The sequence below is a fragment of the Saccopteryx leptura genome, chromosome 5, assembly GCF_036850995.1.
Source record: "Saccopteryx leptura isolate mSacLep1 chromosome 5, mSacLep1_pri_phased_curated, whole genome shotgun sequence".
Classification (NCBI taxonomy): Eukaryota; Metazoa; Chordata; class Mammalia; order Chiroptera; family Emballonuridae; genus Saccopteryx; species Saccopteryx leptura.
Window position 1 is genome coordinate 189,144,356 of NC_089507.1, and position 21,858 is coordinate 189,166,213.

Below are 21,858 nucleotides of genomic sequence, written 5' to 3' on the forward strand. Positions count from 1 at the left end.
GAGTATAGTGAGGAAGATAGTTTAATGTGGGAAAATAATTTAGCCTCTAAGTGAAGTGTAGGAGAGACTAAACCCACAGAATTGACTCAGATATGAGCATTTTTATTGCTCATGGTTTCTTCCTGCTTGGATTGTGTTATGGTAAACTTGCTATTGAACAAGTTCCAAAGGGAGATGTAAACAGGTTTTGACCAGGAGTGAAGATGTGAACATATTTTGACCAGGAGTTGATTAGTGTAGCTGTTGGGAGCTAATAGTACAGGTGTTTGAAAATGATAAAAATTAACCCCAAAATGTATGTAAACATGTTATTGAACTTGTAACTTGTTATTGAACAAGACTTAAATAGGCATGGTGGCCGACTCATATAAATATCTAAGGGACTGAAGCTTCGAGACCCTCTCTCCTTCTATTGCTGTTCCCTGCCGATGTCCGAACATCACAGATGCTTGGAAACTTCATCCCACTGAGCAAGGTAGTTTGGAGCCCCATTGTGAGGCCCATGGCTGTGGCCATACGGATTCACACTGAATTTAAGCAGATGGTAAAGGAACTATGGAGCCAGAAAATGGTGGGCCATTCCATTTATAAGAGTCTTGCAACAGCAGAGGAGCAAGCAGGCAGGGAAAACCACTTTCCTCTCCCTGCACTGACATCGGAGAGGCCAGGGAAGTGGGGATCCCTTCTCTGGCAAACAGTAGCAAAAAATGGCCCCTCCCAATGGTGACAGGCAATCCGCAATTTACAATCTGCCACCCTGGGGGCAAGCACCTGCAGCCTTACGTAGACTATACACACATGGTGCTGCCCTGTGCTCATGAACCAATCAGGCAAAGTACAAGGGAGCAAGCCTAACACTCCGGTTTGCCCAACACCCTTCGAAGCCGAACCTGGGCTGAGCTGGCCCCTCGTCTGAACTGTGAGTGAATTAACGCTGACGTGCCTTTTACCTTGCATTTTGTCTCTGTCTCTAAATTGAACTGAATTCTTCTAACATGTCCTAAACCCTTGTTCACCAGCCGGGAACATATTCTTCTGGAGGGTCACTACAACAGATTGACTTACATCTAAGATTTTGATTGAGTTGAATCTGAGATTTTAAAGGTGGAAATGTATCTGATAATGCTGCTGCTATGGAATTGGGTCACTTATGTCAGATCTGGTGATGTAGTTGTATTGTGAACACACAACAAAATCCAGATCATTTTCAGACATGTTTTAAAACCACAGTCTAGTCTTAACAATTCTGCCACAAAAATAAATCTTTTCTTTATGATTGAGCCATAGGCATGGCTCAGGCTCTGGCCCTGTGCTTCTCAATTAGTATATGTTTGGTGATACTTGTACCAAAAAGAAAAGCAATTGACACGTTAAAGTTGAGGAAGCTTTTCTCAATCTGGGCAGATGTTTAGTTTTTAGAAATACACCATGTTAAAAATAAAATGTCAGAATAAACTGCTGATTGTGACAGATTTGAAAATAAGACTGATGGGATGGTTTATGAGGGCTAAAATTGCATTTGACATGTTTTTCTTTATTTGTTAAAGTATTTCTTATTTTGGAGAATGGAGGAAGAGTAATCAGTTATTATACCATTAGTTATGCAGGCACATCAGTCTTATTTGTCATGTTAGTGGTTACAGTATAGGCTCTCTAGGTCCCAGGGACTTCTGGAGTTCTGTGCCTGTGTCAGAAGATGATAAGTTTTGCCTATTTCTCATAAATTAGAAAAAAAAAAAGACACTAGGATAAACTTCATACAGTTCTATATTTAACAAAGAATTAACAATTTTTAATTGGGGTAGTGAACACAAAATATAATATACAGATGATTTATAGAATCATACACCTGAAACCAATATAATTTTATTAACCAATGCCACCCCAATAAACTCAGTTAAAATTTAAAAAAAAGATTTAAAAATTTGATGTACATTCAATTAGCATATAATTAACACCAAATAGATCCTGTTCTTTAAATTAGTTAATATTATCATTTTAAGGAATACACCAAGCTATTAATAAAGTACTTAAAAGCTACAGAAAAAGCTAAATAATTAATATTACTTTCATGTCAAAATTTTAGGAAAAGTTCCATTTTATTTCATATTTCTCCCTAAAATATTCCCTCCATAATTTCAGATTATCGAGAAAAGTTATCTTTGCACTTGACACAATTGAATATTTTTTTATTTTTCTTTTATTTCCTTTTATCTTTCCGAAGCTGGAAACGGGGAGGCAGTCAGACAGACTCCCGTATGCGCCTGACCGGGATCCACCCGGCATGCCCACCAGGGGGCGATGCTCTGCCCATCTTGGGGCATCGCTCTGCAGCAATCAGAGCCATTCTAGCACCTGAGGCAGAGGCCACAGAGCCATCCTCAGCGCCCGGGCAAACTTTGCTCCAGTGGAGCCTTGGCTGCAGGAGGGGAAGAGAGAGACAGAGAGGAAGGAGAGGGGGAGGGGTAGAGAAGCAGATGGGCGCTTCTCCTGTGTGCCCTGGCCGGGAATCAAACCCGGGACTCCTGCTCGCCAGGCCGATGCTCCACCACTGAGCCAACCGGCCAGGGCCAGAATTGAATATTTTTAAATAAAATAATTAAGAACTAAGATTTAAAGACATGGTTTCCAGTGTGTATCCTTGTTTAGATTAATATTCACAATTCGTTTTTGAAAAGGAGTTTAATAGCTGTAGACATTTTATGGTAATTTGTTGACTCATGATTAGATTTTTAACATTAACCTAATAATATTTGGGAAAATGGGATTTTATTACCTTTAAGGTCAGATTCATGACTTAACAGAAAGTAGAGTAAGAAAAAGATTCAATGTCCTTTCTATATATATGAGTGAGGTTGGACTATTGAAAAACACAAGCAGTAAGTGCAGACTCAAATTCTCTATTGGCAACATGGGTAAATCATAAATACTATAAGCATAAAGTTGCTAGACAAGCTTACCTCGCTGAGCTATATATTTACAACAATCTGTAAAACCACCCATGGCAGCATAATGAAGTGGTGTGTTCCCATTAATGGCAATCAGCCCCATGTTTCCCTTGTAGGCAAAAAGAAGCTTCAGTATCTGCAAAATAGACAGTGGATAATGTACATGAATAGGAAAGTACATTTTCTGACTAAAGACCATATCTGAACCTGTGTTATCCAATACATTTACATGGTAGCCACATGTGGCTATTTAAAATTAAATCAAAATGAATTAAATAGAAAACAAATCTTAAAAATAGAGTTCTTTAGTTTCACTAGTCATATTGAAAGGACTCAAAAGCCATATATGGCTATTGTGGTATACTCTATTGTACAGCACAGATATAGAACATTTTTATCATTGCCAAAATTTCTATCAAACAACATTGGTCTACAGCAGGGGTCGGGAACCTATGGCTTGTGAGCCAAATGTGGCTCTTTTGATGGCATTTGGCTTGCAAATTTTTAATAAAAAAAATAATAACGTTAAAAATATAAAGCATTCTCATGTATTACAATCCATTCATTTCCTACTGCTCATGTTCATGGTTGCGGGTGGCTGGAGCCAATCACAGCTGTCTTCCAGGACAACACCAAATTTTTATTGGATAATGCGTAATGTACATGCGTCGTATGGCTCTCACAAAATTACATTTTAAAATATGTGGCGTTCATGGCTCTCTCAGCCAAAAAGTTTCCTGACCCCTGGTCTAGAGTACAAAAAACTCTATACTCAGCTAGAACATTACCATTTTGGGAAATCTAGGCAATTTTAGAAAGCATCAGACTATGACGAACATTGTCAGAGGTAAAATTATTTACCAAATGTAACTTCTATCCTGATTCATATTTTTTATTGTAGGGAAGAGACTCAGTGACAGAAATAAGAGTAACTATGTTAAAACTCAGAGAAAACTAAGTAAAGAAATTTTAGATGTCATTCAGAATTTTAAAATATACGGCCATCACTGGTTCCTATTTTGTTTATGCAATGTCACCATATCTATGAAATAACCTATGTTGTTGTGTCCAGCTAATCAGAAAACTTAGAGTTTAAAATTTAGGTGAGTCATTAGATGCACACAGAAATCAGAGAGATGAGAGTATGTTGGCATTGGTCTTCCCACAATTAGGTCATAACATATTATGAAGACTGTTATATGTAACAGAGGCACAAAATACAGCAGCCCCAGTAGGCAAAACTTAAATCGTCAGAGTTAAGAATATAGAAAAAACACTATTAGTATTATGAAATGTATAAATTAGCAAGCAGATAAAATTAAATAAAGAGAATGTTTTTCTAAAAATAATGTTTGGCATAAAATATAATTTTAGGATTATTTAAGAAAATCAGGATGGTAACTCAGAAAAAAATTCTGCCTTCATGTAAACCTACATAACATTTCAATATTTTGAGGAAAAGGAGAGAAAATTTTGAGCAACAAACGTTGAAGCAAAGAGCAGGTTCTTACATCAAAAAAGCCTCCTTTGGCAGCAAAATGGGCAGCATTGTGTCTCTCGTTATCAAATGCATTCACTTTGCCTCCTCTTTCCAATATCCCTCGAACTAGCTCCAGCACTCCTTCTCTTGACGCTTCCATCAGAACCGTACGACCTGTGGACTGGACAGGAAGCAGATCACATGCTGTGCACACCTGTCCTGTTAAACCACGTAAATGGATATAAATGCAATCTAAATCTATTTGGCCTTAGAGTGCTGACATGTTGAGTTCTTTACATTTTTATTAGTGTCATGTAACAAATAGGATAAAAGAAGCCAGTATAATGGGGGGATATCCGAAGTGTAGAATTCTAAAAATCAGAGTCAAGGTCACACCAGGTGTCCCTGTCAGAAAAATTCATTTCTTGCAAAGACAGTGAAAAGGTAGAAAATAAGATATAATACTGTATATGCTAAAATTAGGTTATAGGTGTTTTCTAAAGAGAAGAATATCTGATTTTGTTGTCTTAAAATGACAAAAGATAAGAAAATTCAAGAAAATTAGCCAAATGAGGAGAGGGAGCAAAATTAATAAAAGAAACAGCATAATTACAAATTCTTTTTTAAAAAAGAAATTTTTATTGGGCATTAGTGACACCTTGTGTATTTCTTATGACCTTTTAACATGCATAATAAATACTAATTTTCTAAACGTCGTTAGGAAATAGATTGTAGGATTATGATAATATTAAAGTAATGAAAATATATCATCTTAAAGCATTCTGAATAGAAATGAACAGTCTATAAGCTAATAGGGTAGTTTTACCATATTTAAATGCAAAAATTACACTGATAAGACTCGATAGTTGAAAAGAAAAATGAATATAATAGCAGGAATAACCATACTGTGTTGATAGCATTTGGATTGGCTTCTTTTTCCAAAAATGTCAGGCATATTTCTTTAATATCATGTGCTTGTTCACAAGCTTTAAAGAATATTGGCGTTCCATCATAGGCACAATTGTTGACATCAGCACCATGTTCCAGGGCAATCAATGCACAGCGATAATGCCTCTTAGTAGGTAAAACGCAATAAAACAAAATACCTGTCGAAAAATAGAATCCCCAAAGAATACTTATTAATAGTCTTTATATTTTTCAATCAGATAAAAAAAAACTTTAAAATCCATAATTAGCTAAAGTCGTAATGCAGAGAGGCACATCTGTCTTTGCTTTCCCTCTGAAACTAACTGAAACTCCAAGACAGAGAAACAAACAAAAAAACTCAACCTGTGATAGTTAGCCAATAGTCACAAGCAAATGTGGCTTAGAGCTTTCCCTTCTTCACAGTCTGCAAAAACGGTTCAAAGAGAAAGTACAGTGTAGGCGTGGCCTATGTCCCACATCCTCTTAAAGATCCAGTAACGTTTTTAATCATTTAAATGTTTGCTTATCCTTTAGAAACAAAGTGCAGTAAGTCAAACATCAGTCCCTGGAAAACAGGATGTTATGACAGAAAGACAACTGTGGAATAAGCAAAACAGTTTGGCAAGTGGCAGCCAAATTGAGGATTTGCAAGGTGAGCTAGGTTCATGGTGTGGGGAGCGCAGGGCACTAGCGAGATGAGCCCAGCGTGGGTTATGTGGAATCAGGGCAGTGTAGGGCGGTATAATGGGGTTATGTGCGAACCAACAGTTGTATTTGTTTCAGGTCTCGTTTTATATAGTATTTTGAATTCTTCCTGATTTGTCCTATTTGTTTTCTCATATACTCATTTTCCAGAACCTTGACAGGTTTAGTATTCATTTGAATGAGTTTAAATTTTAACGATATGGATCTTAACATTTGCTACAAGTATTCACTTGACCTTGTTTCTAACTTTTACCTTCATTAGTTTAGTTTTACTTTCACAGTTTTGGATTTTCATGCTCTACAATTTACCCACCTGTTTTCTTTAAGATTTCTATCTGTTTCACACTCAAGGAGGTAAAAACTGTTCTTCATTACAGTGTTTAAGATGCCGTAAGAAAAACTATTTCACAGTCAAATAAATATGGAAAATATCACTGTCTTTAATCTGTCTGACAAAGGTGAAATCAATATGCCTAAATTTGTTTTATCCAATGTTTCTTTAATGAATTTGACAGTGAAACCAATTCTGCATGTAGTACTTATCAACATCCCAGTGATTCAGTGGTCCATGAAACACTTTGAGAAATGATATTTGATAGAGCTTTGAGAAGCTTCTGTTTTTTGTTTTGTTTTGAATATGACATTTTAAAACACATTTTTTTTAGGATATGACATTTTAAAATATAAATAAGCATACTTAGTTTATTTTGTTATGTGTCACCATTAAGTAATTAAATAATTCTTCCTGGTCTCTGTCCTCTCTGTTTTAAGTAAGTCACTATTGGGAGAGAGTTACAAAAACAGATTTTGTTCCTGTCAGAAAGCATCAACATTAAATTGGATTTATTTCTCTACTATACGGCTGATGATAATGGCTTTGTACTTGATGCAACTATTTGAGACAACTGATGAAATCTACCAATTTATATTAAGCCTGGTGGTGATCTTCTTAGTGATTCTCATGAGGCTGTGTCAACTCCTGCTGGAACCTGGGGTTATTTGGGCAAGAAGCCCCAGGTCATGGTTTTGAGATGGGTTTAGGGAGGGGGGCAGAGTGGGGAGGTGGGACTGTCTCACCTGAATACTCATGGAAATGTCATGTCTCAAATTTCAAGTCATATTTCCATATTATTTAAAATGACCCTAGAAATTTGGAGTTTATGCCAGAATCCACCTTAATGCTTTGAGTTCCCAAGTGTAACTAACTCCTTTCTACATCAGACTGTTATGAAAAGGAGACAAAATCCTTTTGGAGTCCTAAGTCTAGTACTGCTCCAGGTTCTAAACTTTCAAAAAATAACAAAGGCTCTCCCTCTTTTGTTCTAGACAAGATTTTATATTTAATAATGGATGATTATGATTACAATAATATCAACATGTATCATGTCGAAAACTCTCCACATCAGGAAAACCATCTAACAGATAAGTCTAATTCTAATTTTCTTTTTACATGAGAAACACTCTCAGCTCTGGTTTCCCTAAGATATAACTATACCATTTTCAAACTACGGGGAGTTGGCATCCTTAGGTACAGGAGTAAATCACTTTTAAAGTTGGAAAGCAAAAGAGTCCACATTATTGATTTCTGGCTACAATTTATTGATTTCTGGCTACAATTTCATCTGCTTGAGAGAATGTTGGGATTTTTTACCTTTTCCTTCATTATCGACTATAGACATATTCGCCTTCGCCTTGGCTAATATTTCCATGGACAGTTCGTGGCCCAGCTCGGCAGCCCTCATTGTCGGCGTACAGCCCATTCTGTCCTGCACGTCGGGGTGAGCCCCATGGCTAAGGAGAAAGCTGACCATATCAATGTCATTGGAAACCGAGGCTAAGTGCAGGCCAGTGTATCCATGGATAGGATCTGTGAAATTGATTAGCTCAGGGTAACCAAACCTGATCAGCTTCTCTATCTGCTTCTTGTCTTTGTTCCGAACACACTGAAGAAATTTGTAGAGCTGCAGGTTCTCAAGTCTCTTATCTGCAAAAGTCATATTTGTCCAGCTTCTTAAAAATGCTTTTATGGATGAAAAAAACCCACTACAGTAGAAAGAAAAATACACACAAAACCTAAACAGAAACATATAACGCAAAGTTAATTATGTCATCTTTACTTTGATTAAATAATAATATTTTAAGCCTTTCGCAAGAAGAAAGGCTGTTTCTTATGAAATATTCTTGCCATCATTTATTTCAACAGAGTTCATAAAAGTAGACATTACATATAATTACAAAAATATTCAACTAACATAAAATTAAAATATTTCAAAACTATTTTTCCATCATGATGAATACTATGCAGTTTTCTTGTTATCTCATGTAATCTTCTCTCCTTGACACAACCTTTCCATTTACCTATGAACAAGGTTGAGGGTAATTACATTGCCAGAATAAGGAACTGAGCTCCCCCCACTCTGTGGCACTGTATCAGCAGGTCCCCCACAATGCAGAGACCATAGTACTTTTAGTAGTTAAAAAATGTGATAAAGGGCCTTGGCCAGTTGGCTCAGTGATAGAGCATTGGCCCAGCATGTGGATGTCCTGGGTTCGATTCCAAGTCAGGGTACAAAGGAGAAGCTCCCCCCCTACACACACTTTTCCTTCTTCTCCCACAGCCATGGCTCAGTTGGTTTGAGTGTATGAGCTCCAGGTGCTGAGGATGGCTCTGTGGAGCCTCCATCTCGGGAACTAAAAATAGCTTGGTTATGAGCATGGCCCCAGATGGGCAGAGCATTGGCCCCAGATGGGGGTTGCTGGGTAGATCCTGTTTGGGATGCATGCAGGAGTCTATCTGTCTATTTCCCCTCCTCTCACTTGGAAAAAGAGAAAAAGTTGTAAAAAAATGTGATAAAGAACATGCAATATTTTGAAGTGCTCATTATAAATGGGAATCTACTACAGCAGTGGTTCTCAAAGTGTGCACCCTAGAAGATTTCCAGGTGTGTCCTATGGTATTCCAGAGAAATATGTGCCTGTTGGGGACCAAAAATCTAATAGGGTTTTGAAGTTTAGATTTTGAGGGGACAGAGATGTAGGGAATTGGCTGTAAGCTAACAGTTTGCCCAACCCCCCACCTCACTTGCCTGATTAGGTTGCAAAATGCTGTTAAGCTGTGGTGCTGGATTGTTTACACTACCCCCCATGTTCCCCGGAAAGACTGGAGGCAAGTTTCTTCTATCCTTTGTTTGTTATAAAGTTGAGATATGTGTGGTGGGGGTTTTCTGCACTTGGTAAAATTCTTGGGTTGCCTTGGAAACGTGATCAGAGACCATTGATTTGCTAATAGACTTACTTTGCCCTATAAATAAAGCAAGATGTGGTTTGGGGGCATGCTTTGTTCTTGCCAGCAGCAATTACAGGGCCCTCCCTGACCCGTATTTTCTTAATTCCATGTATTTTCTTAATTCTGCACTGTTCCCACTTGGGACCTGGAATTACTAGCTGCACTGGTTCGCAGCATGTGCCCAGATATAAAAATAAATATAGTTACTCTATTATACCATTTCATTATGGAAATACCACTCTTTTTATTAACATATCATTATTATATTTATTATTAACACATCATTATATATATTATTTTTAGATAAATACACCCAAATAAAATGGATAGATTTCTCAAAAAGAAGCGTGATATTGAAGAATCTGATTCTGGAAGTGAGCAAAAGTTAAGTGTAAATAAAATAGAACTTGAAGGCTGACGGGCAGAATTTAACTTATAGCATCTTCTATCACTTAACACTGAACAATACGATTGGATTAGAAACCCATTCAAGGAAGCTTCAAGTGATTTTGGTTTAATATTAACAGAAGAAGAAGAAATGGCAGCTATATCCACTGATCGTGGATTGATGATTAAACATAAGGAATTGTCTCTTGAAGCCTTTTGGATTTCTATAAAAGAAGAATATGTAGGCCCTGGCCAGTTGGCTCAGCAGTAGAGCGTCAGCCTGGCGTGCGGGGGACCCGGGTTCGGTTCCCAGCCAGGGCACATAGGAGAAGCGCCCATTTGCTTCTCCACCCCCCCCCTTCCTCTCTGTCTCTCTCTTCCCCTCCCGCAGCCAAGGCTCCATTGGAGCAAAGATGGCCCGGGCGCTGGGGATGGCTCCTTGGCCTCTGCCCCAGATGCTAGAGTGGCTCTGGTCTCGGCAGAGCATCGCCCCCTGGTGGGCAGAGCATCGCCCTTGGTGGGCGTGCCGGGTGGATCCCGGTCGGGCGCATGCGGGAGTCTGTCTGACTGTCTCTCCCCGTTTCCAGCTTCAGAAAAATACAAAAAAAAAAAAAGAAAAAAAAAGAAGAATATGTGGCAATGTCTAAAAAAGCTTTGAACATTTTACTACAATTTTCAACATCCTATTTATGTGAATTAGGATTTTCTACCCTCAACACAATTAAGAGTAAAAAGAGAGGAATTCTTCAATGTATTAACAAGGAAATGAGAGTTTACCTTTCAAATATATGCCCAAACATTGAAGAAATCTCTAGGATACATCAGGCTCATGTTTCTCATAAACACAAGAATGAAAAAACTTAACACATTTGCTCTGGGACCTGCCAAATTTACTAAATCTTACTAAGAATGTATCTATATATATATAAAGATAACATTTTTGTCATTTTATTTATTTTTTAACCCCTCCTTTTTATGAATTCTAGAAAGCATTACTCAAAAAATGTAACATAAAAATGTTTTTTAATGTCAGAATAAATTTACTTTTGTCGTATTTATTTTGTTTAATTACCATAAAAGCACACTTGGACTTTATATTTCTTTCTTTAATATTTGACTTAATTATTATAACATATTTCTCAGAAATTTGTATATAGTGTGCCTACAATTATTTGTAGGATTTTAAATGCTCCCTGACTTCAAAAAGTTTGAGAACCACTGAACTACAGTCTGTGAGATACCAAAATGAGATGGGTAATTATTTTGTCATGTCATGTGATAATGAAGTAACAATCTTTTAAATTGAGGACTAGCCCAGGCTAGAAACACCCAGCTTGCTCTCCTCCACAGGGAGGGGGGGGGAGGGAACAAACTGTTATCATATATAGAAACCATTCCTGATAGTATGGTAGTACTATAAAAGCATTGCCACAGCCCCTAATTTATCTCACTGCTTCACAACAACTCCCTGTAATCCAATCACTATGTAATCCCCAGAAAAATCTTTCAAAAATGTAGATCAGTTAAGATCAGACAAGTTTCTACCTCAATCTTTTAGTCCAGGGGCAGTCAACCTTTTTATACTTACCGCCCATTTTCCTATCTCTGTTAGTAATAAAATTTTCTAACCGCCCACTGGTTCCACAGTAATGGTGATTTAGAAAGTAGGGAAGTAACTTTACTTTATAAAATTTATAAAACAGACTTACAGCAAGTTAAAGCATATAATAATAATTACTTACCAAGTACTTTATGTCAGATTTTCATTAAGTTTGGCAGAATAAATCTTTATAAAACAACTCACTATAGTTAAATCTATCTTTTTACTTATACTTTGGTTGCTCCACTACCACCCACCATGAAAGCTGGAATGCCCACTAGTGGGTGGTAGGGACCAGGTTAACTACCACTGGTTTAGACAGAGCTGCCTCTCCCATCTCCTAAGTTAGAAATGGGTTCACGGCCAAGGCTTAGCCTATGTTAGTGAACCCTCTCCCCAAGTACAGTGACTGTCTCAAGCATATTATGCTTAGCAAAGACATCAGCCAATCAATACCCCATAGGACCCTCTTATCAGAACTGTGTGGAAAAGCTACTCTTACTGCTGATGTTGTTAAACAATGGGGTGTGGAGCTGGGGCTGTAGGTTACTGTTCATTCTTTATTTCCCTCACAGATCCCCCTACTCTTTAAATCTATCAGCAAATCCTGTCAACTCTACCCCTGACATCACTTCCAGGCTGACCTTGGCTAAGTCATTGTACAACCTTCTAATTTGTCTCATTGCTTCCACAACAGCCCTCTGTGGTGCATTTTTTATTCAGCCCTAGAAAAATCTTTTGTAAATGTAGAACAGATAAGAGCAGATCAGCTTCCAACCCCAACACTTTAGTGTAATTATTTTTACACATAAAGAAGAGTCGAACACCCATTTACCCACTACTGAGATCCTACCATTAATGCCTGACTTCTTTTTGACTTATCTACCCATCGTAGTGTTCTGATCCATTTCAAAGTAAATTGCAGACCTATTCCAGTATATGTGTCCTTACCTGGAGTTCAGTGTTTGTTTACAGCTCGTTTTTCCTTTTCCTTTTGGTTTTTTGAATATGTAATGAAATGTATAAGTATCAAGTGTACCATTGCATGAATTTTGACAAATGCATACATCTATGTAACCCAGGGGTTACATTTTGGATAAATATTTTGAACTTCATGGATTAGCCCGCGGGCCGCAAGTTTGAGACCCCTGAACCCAATCTCCTCTCAAGATACAGGGCATTACCTCATGCCAGAACATTCTCTCCAGACCATCTTTTAAAAGCACTTCAATATCTTTCTATTATAATAAGAAAAAAAAAAAACCCTCAAGATGACCTCTTTGGGTCCTTTCTCCTATATAACATTTCTATAGATGTGTAGATACAGGTATAGTCCATTTAAATATTGTGTATCTTCCCCACTAGTATGTAAACTTCTTGCAACAGCAGCTTTCTATTATAATGACCATTATTTCTTCAACCAGAACCTGTCTCACATGTGGAAGGAATCAAAGAAAATTCCTCAGTTTCTGGCTTGAGCTGCTGTGCCTGAGATGGGGAACCCAGGATGGAGTCCAGACTGGTCAGAGAGTATATAGCTGGTTAAGCTTTGAGCATGCTTAAGCACGTATTCACAAGCCAATAGGATACATCATTCAGAGACATCGAGGCCTGGCCTATGTGGGGTTGTGAGGTTTTCAGGGGTTTCAGGGCAGCCTGAGACTGGGTGAGAGAAAAGAGGAGTTTTCAGAGGAAAGAGTGACCACATCAAATGTGTGCGGTTGTCTTTCTTAGCCTTCTCTTTTCTCACTCTTATGTATGCTATTTATTCTTTGTGCTTCTTCCTTTCCTGCTGGGACCTCAGCCATTATATGCAGTGGTGGGATTCAAATAATTTAACAACCGGTCTCTGCCCTAATAACCGTTTTAAGTATAAATAAATGATATGCTGAAAGGTGGTTTATTATTTCATGCATTTTATACTTAAATAAGAACAATAAAAGAGGTACAAAAAACTAGATTATGTTATGTTTTAAAATATTAATAAAATATTAAATAATACCTGACAAAAACCAATAAAATCATTATTTAAGATATTTTCGTATTGTTTCTTGACTGGTGTCCTTATTTGCAATTTTTTTTTCCCCTATGGATGGAATGAACATTACTATGGACACTTAGAATATGCTGTTGTGCAGATGAATGTTAAAAAAGAGTAAGGAATGTAAATTTGTAATTTTCACATTGGACAGCTGCCCAGACGGCCACCTTAGAGAGAACCCTGATTACAACTGATTCTTCGAACTCAACAAAAATTAAGTAACAGTTCTGCCAAACCAGTGTGAACTGGATGAATCCCACCACTGATTACATAGCTTGTGGCTTTAATGTCCTATTTGCTATAGCCCTTCTCTTCCTTCCTAATGTTAATAATGGGTGGTGGACTAGGAAACCAAGTATGAAAGCTTGTTAGACCCGTGTGTATAAATCGGCTCCCAATAGGTCCTGAACTGCCTCAGAAATCAGCTACTTGGCCTTTGCTTGCATGCTGGGTGACATTGATTTCAGCTGCTGTTAATGGCTGGTTTTATTATTATCAAATTCTAGTTAGGTGCAGTGCTGTCCTACTGCATGCAGACATACATCCTACGTGGAATAAAATGCGATACTCCCAAATAGCTTAATGATTATACTGAATCCATGCCACTCCATTAGTGTGAACGGAGACTTCCAAATCAGTGTCTTCACTGTTGACTTTGATAGCCCCCACTCCAAAGAAACAGCAGCATGTGGCACTATCCAATGTCGCTACAATGGTGAATTCAGCAATCTGTGGGCTAGTTCCACAACTTGTATCCCTTCCAGCTAAAGCCCCAAAATGCTGGGGACAGAACGGTGTCCTACACAGAGTCCTTCAGAACCAACTGCCGAGACTGACCAAGAACCTCACCCCACTGGAAGAGATAACAGAAGCCCTGCCCTCTAGTACCCGGTGACACTGTAAATTGTGTAGCATCTCTGACCCCTCAGGAGAGTCACCACATTACAGACACCCTAGCACGAGGGTCAGGAACCTTTGTGGCTGAGAGAGTCATGAACACCACATATTTTAAAATGTGAGAACACCACATACTCTGTGAAAGGCATACAACAACCTGTGTACGTTATGCATTAGCCAATAAAAATTTAGTGTTGTCCCGAGGACAGCTGTGATTGGCTCCAGCCACTCGCAACCATGAACATGAGCGGTAGGAAATGAATGGATTGTAATACATGAGAATGTTTTATATTTTTAACATTATTTTTTTTTTTATTAAAGATTTGTCTGCGAGCCAGATGCAGCCATCAAAAGAGCCACATCTGGCTCGTGAGCCATAGGTTCCCGACCCCTGCCCTAGCATGTGTGTGTACTTTACCTCAACATGGCCCTGGGGTACTTTGGCACACTTGCATCTAAAAATTTAAGTGGACAGTTCAGAAGAGTGAAATAGAATAGGATTTCTTGACTTGAGGGCCATGATTGGGTCTGAATATTCTGAAACATAAAAAATCTGTGTATGTTTGTGGGGGGGGGGGGTATCCAGATGCATTGTTCACCTGGTGGGAGAGATCCATGGAGCTCATCAACTTCTCAATGAAGTCTGCTAGACAAAGTTGTTTGTTACAAAGAGGAATGAGGGGGACATGCTTGGAAGAGATAACAGACTGTGGAATTGGAGGTGGGAGAATCTATTGTAATCCTTCCTCCCCTGCATTATAATTTATACAAACTGGTTGGGCAAACCTGGACAGTTACCCCTGTAATTCGTGCCTCAGTTTCTTCATCTGTGTAATGGGGGATAACAACAGTAGCCGCTTGTGGGGTTGTGTAAAGAGGAAATGTGCTATTTCTCATTCTGGTTAAGAACTTAGCCAAGTCCCTCAATACAGGCTCACTATGAATAATCAAACGTCCATCCGTCTCAACTCACCCTACCAGCCACAATTTACATTTGGCGGGCGAGGGGAGTTCTTTACTGTCCCTTTCAATTTTAAGTCTCAGAAAAATCCGGAGGGGAGGATTGGTAAAATGTAATTTCAAGGAAAAGATCAGGTGGGCAAATGGTGCTAAGCTCACCTCTCAGTCGTGGGGGCGATCAGGAGCCACAGATGTCGGGGCACCAAGGCGCCTCAGCCTGCAGGTGCGCCCAGCGACCCCAGCTCTCCTCTGCGCAGGCCCCAGCCGCAACCTCGGGCTCCTGGAGCCGAGCTTGGGCGCCCAGAGCGAATGGTGTCCCTTGACAGAGCAGGCAAGCAGGCACGCAGGGGTGCAGAGAAAAGGGTGCGTGTGTCCATGGGCCCTGACTCTGCCCTGTGCGTGCAAGCGCACGACCAGATGAGCGCAGGGGACGGGGCGGGAGCCTTCCAGACAGACCGATTGTGAGCTTTGGTCACCAAGGCTAGGTTGCCAGGGTAACCGCCCAGGTGCCCTGCGGGGCAGGGCAAGGCTTGTCTCCACCCATCGCCCACTGTTAGTCCCGCCTCCCTCGTTCTTCCTGGCGGCAGAGTCCCCGCCAGGATGCTGGGGGTGGGTTCAACACTCCAAGTGCAGCGGTGGTGCGTGCAGGGGCGGTGCCACCGTCTGCTGTTCAAATCCTCCGAGTCCTCCCTTCTTTCATCCTCCTCTCCCACTGTCCTACCGCATTAAAAAATAATTTAATTAGAAACGTAATGCTCATACAGTAAAATAAGTAAAAGGCGCAATAAAATAATTTGAAATAAATTTTTTTAATTTAAAGTTTTAATAATAAAATAATTTTTTAAATTAAAATATAAACGAATAAATTATATAATGAAATGAAAAGTGAATCCACTTGTCAGAGACAACTGTTATAGATTCTTCTAAATCTATCCAGAAATTTTCTTTGCATTCTGCAGGATGCATCTATACTTAAAAATACTTGTACGCAAATGGGAGTAAGTATATAAAGGAGAAATCATTATATTTCAGCGCCTGCAAGTGTGTCCTAATGCCCCCAACCGAAACACTTTTGGGGAGATAAATTCTTAAAGCTTTTATTTGTTTATGTGAATATAAAACATGCATGCTTTTAAAAATATTTAGTATGTAATAGCTTCTGAATGAAAGCAATCGTTTCCCCTCCGTTTGAAAATTTTGTGGACACAAAAGAATATGCTGTATACCATATGGGAAGAATGAAGAAACAAAGTCCTCCGTGGCTAAGGAAAGTGAAGGCTGCTGAACGTTTCATCTTTCTCCCCAATACTGTGTCCTCCCTTTCCCGCTCTCAGAGCTAACCATGATTCGGAATTTTATATTTATCACCCTTTTGCTTTTGAAAACTGTTTTACTTCATATGAATGCTTCTCTAAAAATTGTGTAATTAGTATTGCATCCTTAAAGAACTTATAAAAGTGGATGTTTTTTCCTTTCAACTTTATATTTTTGAAAATGTATCATTATATTTAATTACAGTTTTTTTTATCCTATCAGCTAGATACCACTCCATTGTATTGCCATTCCACAATTCCACACCCCTTTTAAATTTGACTATTGATGGACATTTGAGATGTCTCCAGTATTTGTTAGAAACAGCAGCACTGCTACGATCATGTTTGCACATGTCTTTAGATGCTCAAGTTCACCAGCTTCTCTAGGGTAAATGCCTTGGAGTGAAATTTCTGGGTCTTGGGTTATTTATAACATCAAGATAATGTGAACTTGTTTTCCAAGTATATATAGCAATGTAGACTCTCATTAGCAGTGTATATCTTAGCCAAAACTTGGTTCTGTCACATTTTAAACTTTTTGCCAACAGAGTAGGTGTAAACTGGCACTTCATGATTTTATTTTGCATGCTCTGATTTCTGATTATCAGTTTGAAAGCTTGGTTCCTTGGAGATACTTGAGTAACCTTATTGGCAAACCACACTATTTGCTCTCAATACTTACCGCAAAACCCTCTTAGATTATTTTAGAATCAGGAAACTATTTCTTGAATTACTGTCTCTTAGCAGAGAAAAAGCCTCAGAGGCTTGTTGGCCTAGTTGGGTTTGGTAATCAAGAACAAGTAAGTCACTCAGGTTACTTGGGTCTCGGTTTGTGAAACCGGAATAATATGAACTGCCCTTCCAAGCCATGAAGGATACAGGCATAATAATAAGTACCCTCATTTTGGCTTTGGTAGACCGGTGTTTGACTCCTGGGGAACACTTCTACAGATGAGTAGTTCTAACTCCGTATTAAAGCTTATCAGTGGATATTTATAATGATGGTCTTTCTCTGTTTTTGAAGATAAAGTTGATGTCAGTAGTAACGTTGTTTAACTCTAGAGAGGGTTCCTAACATTTTGAGGATCTAGTAGCTTTGGGAAGAAGCACATCTAGAAGACTGAAGGGGATAGATGAGTAGCGTGAAAACTGTGCTTGGATGTCTCAAACTATTGGTGCAAATATTTGGAGAGGCTGGGTAAGCATTTGTTAGTTGATTGAAACCTTGGAGATAAGAGAAGTGTTGCTGACTCACTCTTCTAATGTGATTTCAGGGAAATTTATATTCTGAGTTTCATAAATACTCTCTTTGATGCCATGAGCAGGTAACTGAAAAGTAGCTTCAGAAGAAACATTTCACTTCAACCTTTTTGTGGCCTAGGGAGGATAGTTATGCTGAGCTCCTTAAACTTATCAACTTCCTACTAATGAGGAAACAGCCCTAGCATGGGTAAAATTTTAGAAATCCTACAGATGAGTGAAAAGATACAAACTTTCTCCTCTTTCACCAGAGGTTGCAAAAACACTGTGAAGTTTTTAACTTGAACTTTATTTTATTTTGCCCTTAGCGGTTTGGCAGCACAATTATTAGAACTTGGCAACATAGAGGGAAAAGGGAGTAAAGGACATTAATAGAACTATTACTTAAAAGAAAGAGACGCAATAGAAAAGTTTATGTAGTTCTTACCAACACAAACTAGGAGACAGATAGATGCATGGGCTAAATTTTCTCCCGATGATTTCAGCTAGTGCTTTCATCTTTATCTTTTATTAAACAACATGTATCTTTAAATTACAACTGTGCTAAGAGGTTGTACAATCAGTACTTCTCACATTGACTCGGATATTCTGCAAAATGCTTGATACATAATAGTGATTTTGTTGAATTACCTTACATATCTTTATAAAAATCCAGTTATAGACTGCATTAGTTACCAGAGCTCTTAGATAAGAATTCACTGGCCTGAAAAGCAGGCCAGAGTTTCATAGCAGTGATTCTATTACTTAAATGTGAAGATAAGTGAAATATGAATTAGTAATTGGTATGGTGGCTGGTGATATATTTAATTGGAATTAAAATTTATTGAATCATTATGGATCTTTCCATATGAATAAGGTCAAGTTTGGTCTTTTCACAAATATTTATAAAATTCATCTTTTATAATGGCTACATATTAATATTTCCCCCTCCTGAAAACAACTACCCTTTCAGGGTTCCTCTGTGTTGTAAGGGAAGCCCTTTACTATTGGGCACTGCGCATGGATTGCAGCTTTATGTATTTGATAAGCAGATGATGGATGGATAATGGATATTTAGTTGTTTCTTTCCAAGACAGGAATGAATACATGTCAAATAGCTTTGAAGTGGGAAATAAATTAGTTAATAATATAAGAGCACTGCTTAATACTTCCAAAAGGACTTAGATGGACTTTTTTTTACAATGTAGCCGTTATAGAACACCTCCTGAATGGATGAATGCCGAGCAACCATTCCTTTAGAATAAGAGCAGCTTGTGCATAAACGTATCCATATCAGGCTCTGCACTTTTCTCCGGCTTAGAATAAAACCTTCTGAGCTCACATGGGAAAATTTTTGTGAAATAAACACCCCATAAGAGCTCTTGTCCCTGAGTATAGTTTATTTGTAGGCTACAGTTATATTATGTCGATTTCTTATACGTAGATTTCCTGTTAGTTCAAATCTTATATGGAGTCAGTCTCTTGCCTTTCGAAATCACCAGATGAGACGCAGATATCCTTAATATAGGTCCAGCACGCATGCATATTTCACAGGTTTTATGTTCAGGCCTCTGTCCACCCTGCCCAACCCTTAGAGATTTAGAAAGTATTCAGGCACCAAACTCTAACTTCCCCAAACTCTGTCTCCACTAAATTATTTATTTTTATCCCATCTCCTATTTATACTTCCTGTGGCATGGTTGGAGGTAAGATAGGAACAAATGAAACACTTTGTGGCAAAAAGTCTCCATTAAGCCTAGCCATGGGCCATCTAGGGATGAAAAGAAGCCTGATGTCTTTTGTGAGAGAGAGACAGAGAGAAAGAGAGAGAGAGAGACAGACAGGAAGGGAGAGAGATGAGAAACATCAACTTGTAGTTGTGGCACTTTAGTTGTTCATTTTTGTTGTTGTTGTTTTTTGGGGGGTTTTTTTTGTATTTTTCTGAAGCTGGAAACGAGGAGAGACAGTCAGACAGACTCCCGCATGCGCCCGACTGGGATCCACCCAGCACACCCACCAGGGGGCGATGCTCTGCCACGACCAGAGCCACTCTAGCGCCTGGGGCAGAGGCCAAGGAGCCATCCCCAGCGCCTGGGCCATCTTTGCTCCAATGGAGCCTCGGCTGCGGGAGGGGAAGAGAGAGACAGAGAGGAAGGAGGGGTGGGTGGAGAAGCAAATGGGCGCTTCTCCTATGTGCCCTGGCCGGGAATCGAACCCGGGTCCTCCACACGCCAGGCTGACACTCTACCACTGAGCCAACTGGCCAGGGCCTTTAGTTGTTCATTTACTGCTTCTCATATGTGCTTTGCCTAGGTGGCTCCAGTTGAGCCAATGACCCCTTGCTCAAGCCAGTGACCTTGGGCTCAAGCCAGTGACCTTTGGGCTCAAGTCAGCAACCACGGGTCACATCTATGATCCCACACTAAAGCCGGGGACACCATATTCAAGGCAGCTTTGGGGTTCTAAACCTGGGTCCTCATTGTCCCAGGTTGATGCTCTATCCACTGTGCCACCACCTGGTCAGGCTGACGAACCCACTTTTTAAATGATTGATTCACATCGCTTTTGGCTGGAGGCCTTAGTTCTTACCATCTGGGCCTTTCTATAGGGCTGCCTGAGTTTCTGTATGACAGAACAGCTGGCTTCCCCAAACAGAACATTCTGAGAGAGAGATTCAGAAGGCACAGTGTCTTTTATGACCTCCTCTAAGATGTTGCACGGTGTCACTTTCACTTGATTCTAGTCAGTAGAAGCAAGAGACTAAATTCAAGACCCATGAAATACGAGTGAAATTAGGCCCCACTTTTTGAAGAGAAGGTCACAGAATGTGGATATTTTAAACCACTACAATGTTATTATTCTTTTGTTATTATTTTGAAGCACAAAAAAGAAATTTTACTTGACCCAGCTTACATGGTTGGTAGGCAGATGAGCTGAGACACAGCAAACCCAGGTAGTCTGGTTCAAGGGCCCAAACTCATACCTTCCATGTGAAACTGCACTTTCAATGAAAAAAAAGGTAAGATATCCTGAGAATGTGTCATATTGTTTGACATAGAAGATTCATACTGCCAGTTGTAGTATAATAATTGTCTGGAAATGAGAAATTCTAAGTTATTTTGGCCAAAGTCAAGACTTGGGGCTGAGTAGAAGGTTGAAGGGATCCCAAGACCTCATCTAAGAATGGGAATAGAATGGGGAAGCAGTAGGGTTCTTTTCAGGCTGGGGAAAGAACATGGAGAACAGCGCATCTGGAGATCAATGGGGAAGAGTTATTTCGCTTTATCCACTGTGCCACCACAGGTCAGGCTGTTATTTCATTTTTAAACAATGAAAAAATAGATTATTAGTACCTGAAAATGGAAGGTGATTAATGGGATGGGAAAGTTCATCAAATTTCTCAAGTTAAGAAGAGACATTTGAGTCAATCAGAGTAATAGAAAAAAGAGGTCATAGCAGAGTAAACTAAGTAATAAGCAGTAAGAATAAAAGACTAAAATCAAGTAGATCACTTGTTATACTAAAGGTTAGTATGTTAGAGTCTCTCATTAAAAGGCAGAAACATTGTACTAAACAGTTACAAGAAAATGCTAGCAACATAGTGTTCACAGGACACATAAATAAATTGATAATGAAAGTTTAAAAATAACTTGGGGCAACACAAAAAGAAATTAATATTAGGCCAGGAGAAATTAAAGATTATGGATACTACCTATGAAAAGGAGAGACATTCTATAACAAAAGGCAAAAGTTGGAAAATTAGATATGTCATAAAGCTATATGCACAAACATTACGGCAGCAAATATTACTAGAAATATAAGAAGATCTTGATAATAGACTATGAAACTGATACAATAGATTTAAAAATAACCAACTACAGCCTGACCAGGTGGTAGTACAGTGGATACAGTATTGGCCTGGGATGCTGAGAACCCAGGTTTGAAACCCTGTGGTCACCAACTTGAGTACAGGCTCACCAGCTTAAATACAGGGTCCTTGGCTTGAGTGTGAGATCATAGACATGACCCCATGGTTGCTGGCTTGAGTCCAAGGTCACTGGCTTGAACAAGGGGT

The 21,858-nt window shown here is 39.0% G+C and overlaps 1 protein-coding gene across 5 annotated transcripts in view; it reads right to left on the minus strand.

Moving 5' to 3' along the window:
* The window catches only part of ANKEF1 (ankyrin repeat and EF-hand domain containing 1), a 32,414-nt gene extending 16,656 nt beyond the window's left edge, over nt 1–15,758 (minus strand). For 2 of the 5 annotated variants that reach the window (XR_010751732.1, XM_066387152.1), the window contains exons 1-5: nt 15,391–15,758; nt 7,712–8,133; nt 5,335–5,534; nt 4,460–4,609; nt 2,961–3,084 (exon numbers count right to left, since the gene is read on the minus strand). Coding sequence is in view for 4 of the 5 variants with exons in the window: in XM_066387152.1 (XP_066243249.1) it covers nt 2,961–3,084; nt 4,460–4,609; nt 5,335–5,534; nt 7,712–8,057 (820 nt within the window). In the remaining variant the exon portion in view is untranslated. The remainder of the gene's footprint in view (nt 1–2,960; nt 3,085–4,459; nt 4,610–5,334; nt 5,535–7,711; nt 8,134–15,390) is intronic. The other 3 variants (XM_066387154.1, XM_066387156.1, XM_066387155.1) reach the window with 3 other exon arrangements.
* Between the last annotated feature and the right edge of the window lie 6,100 nt (nt 15,759–21,858).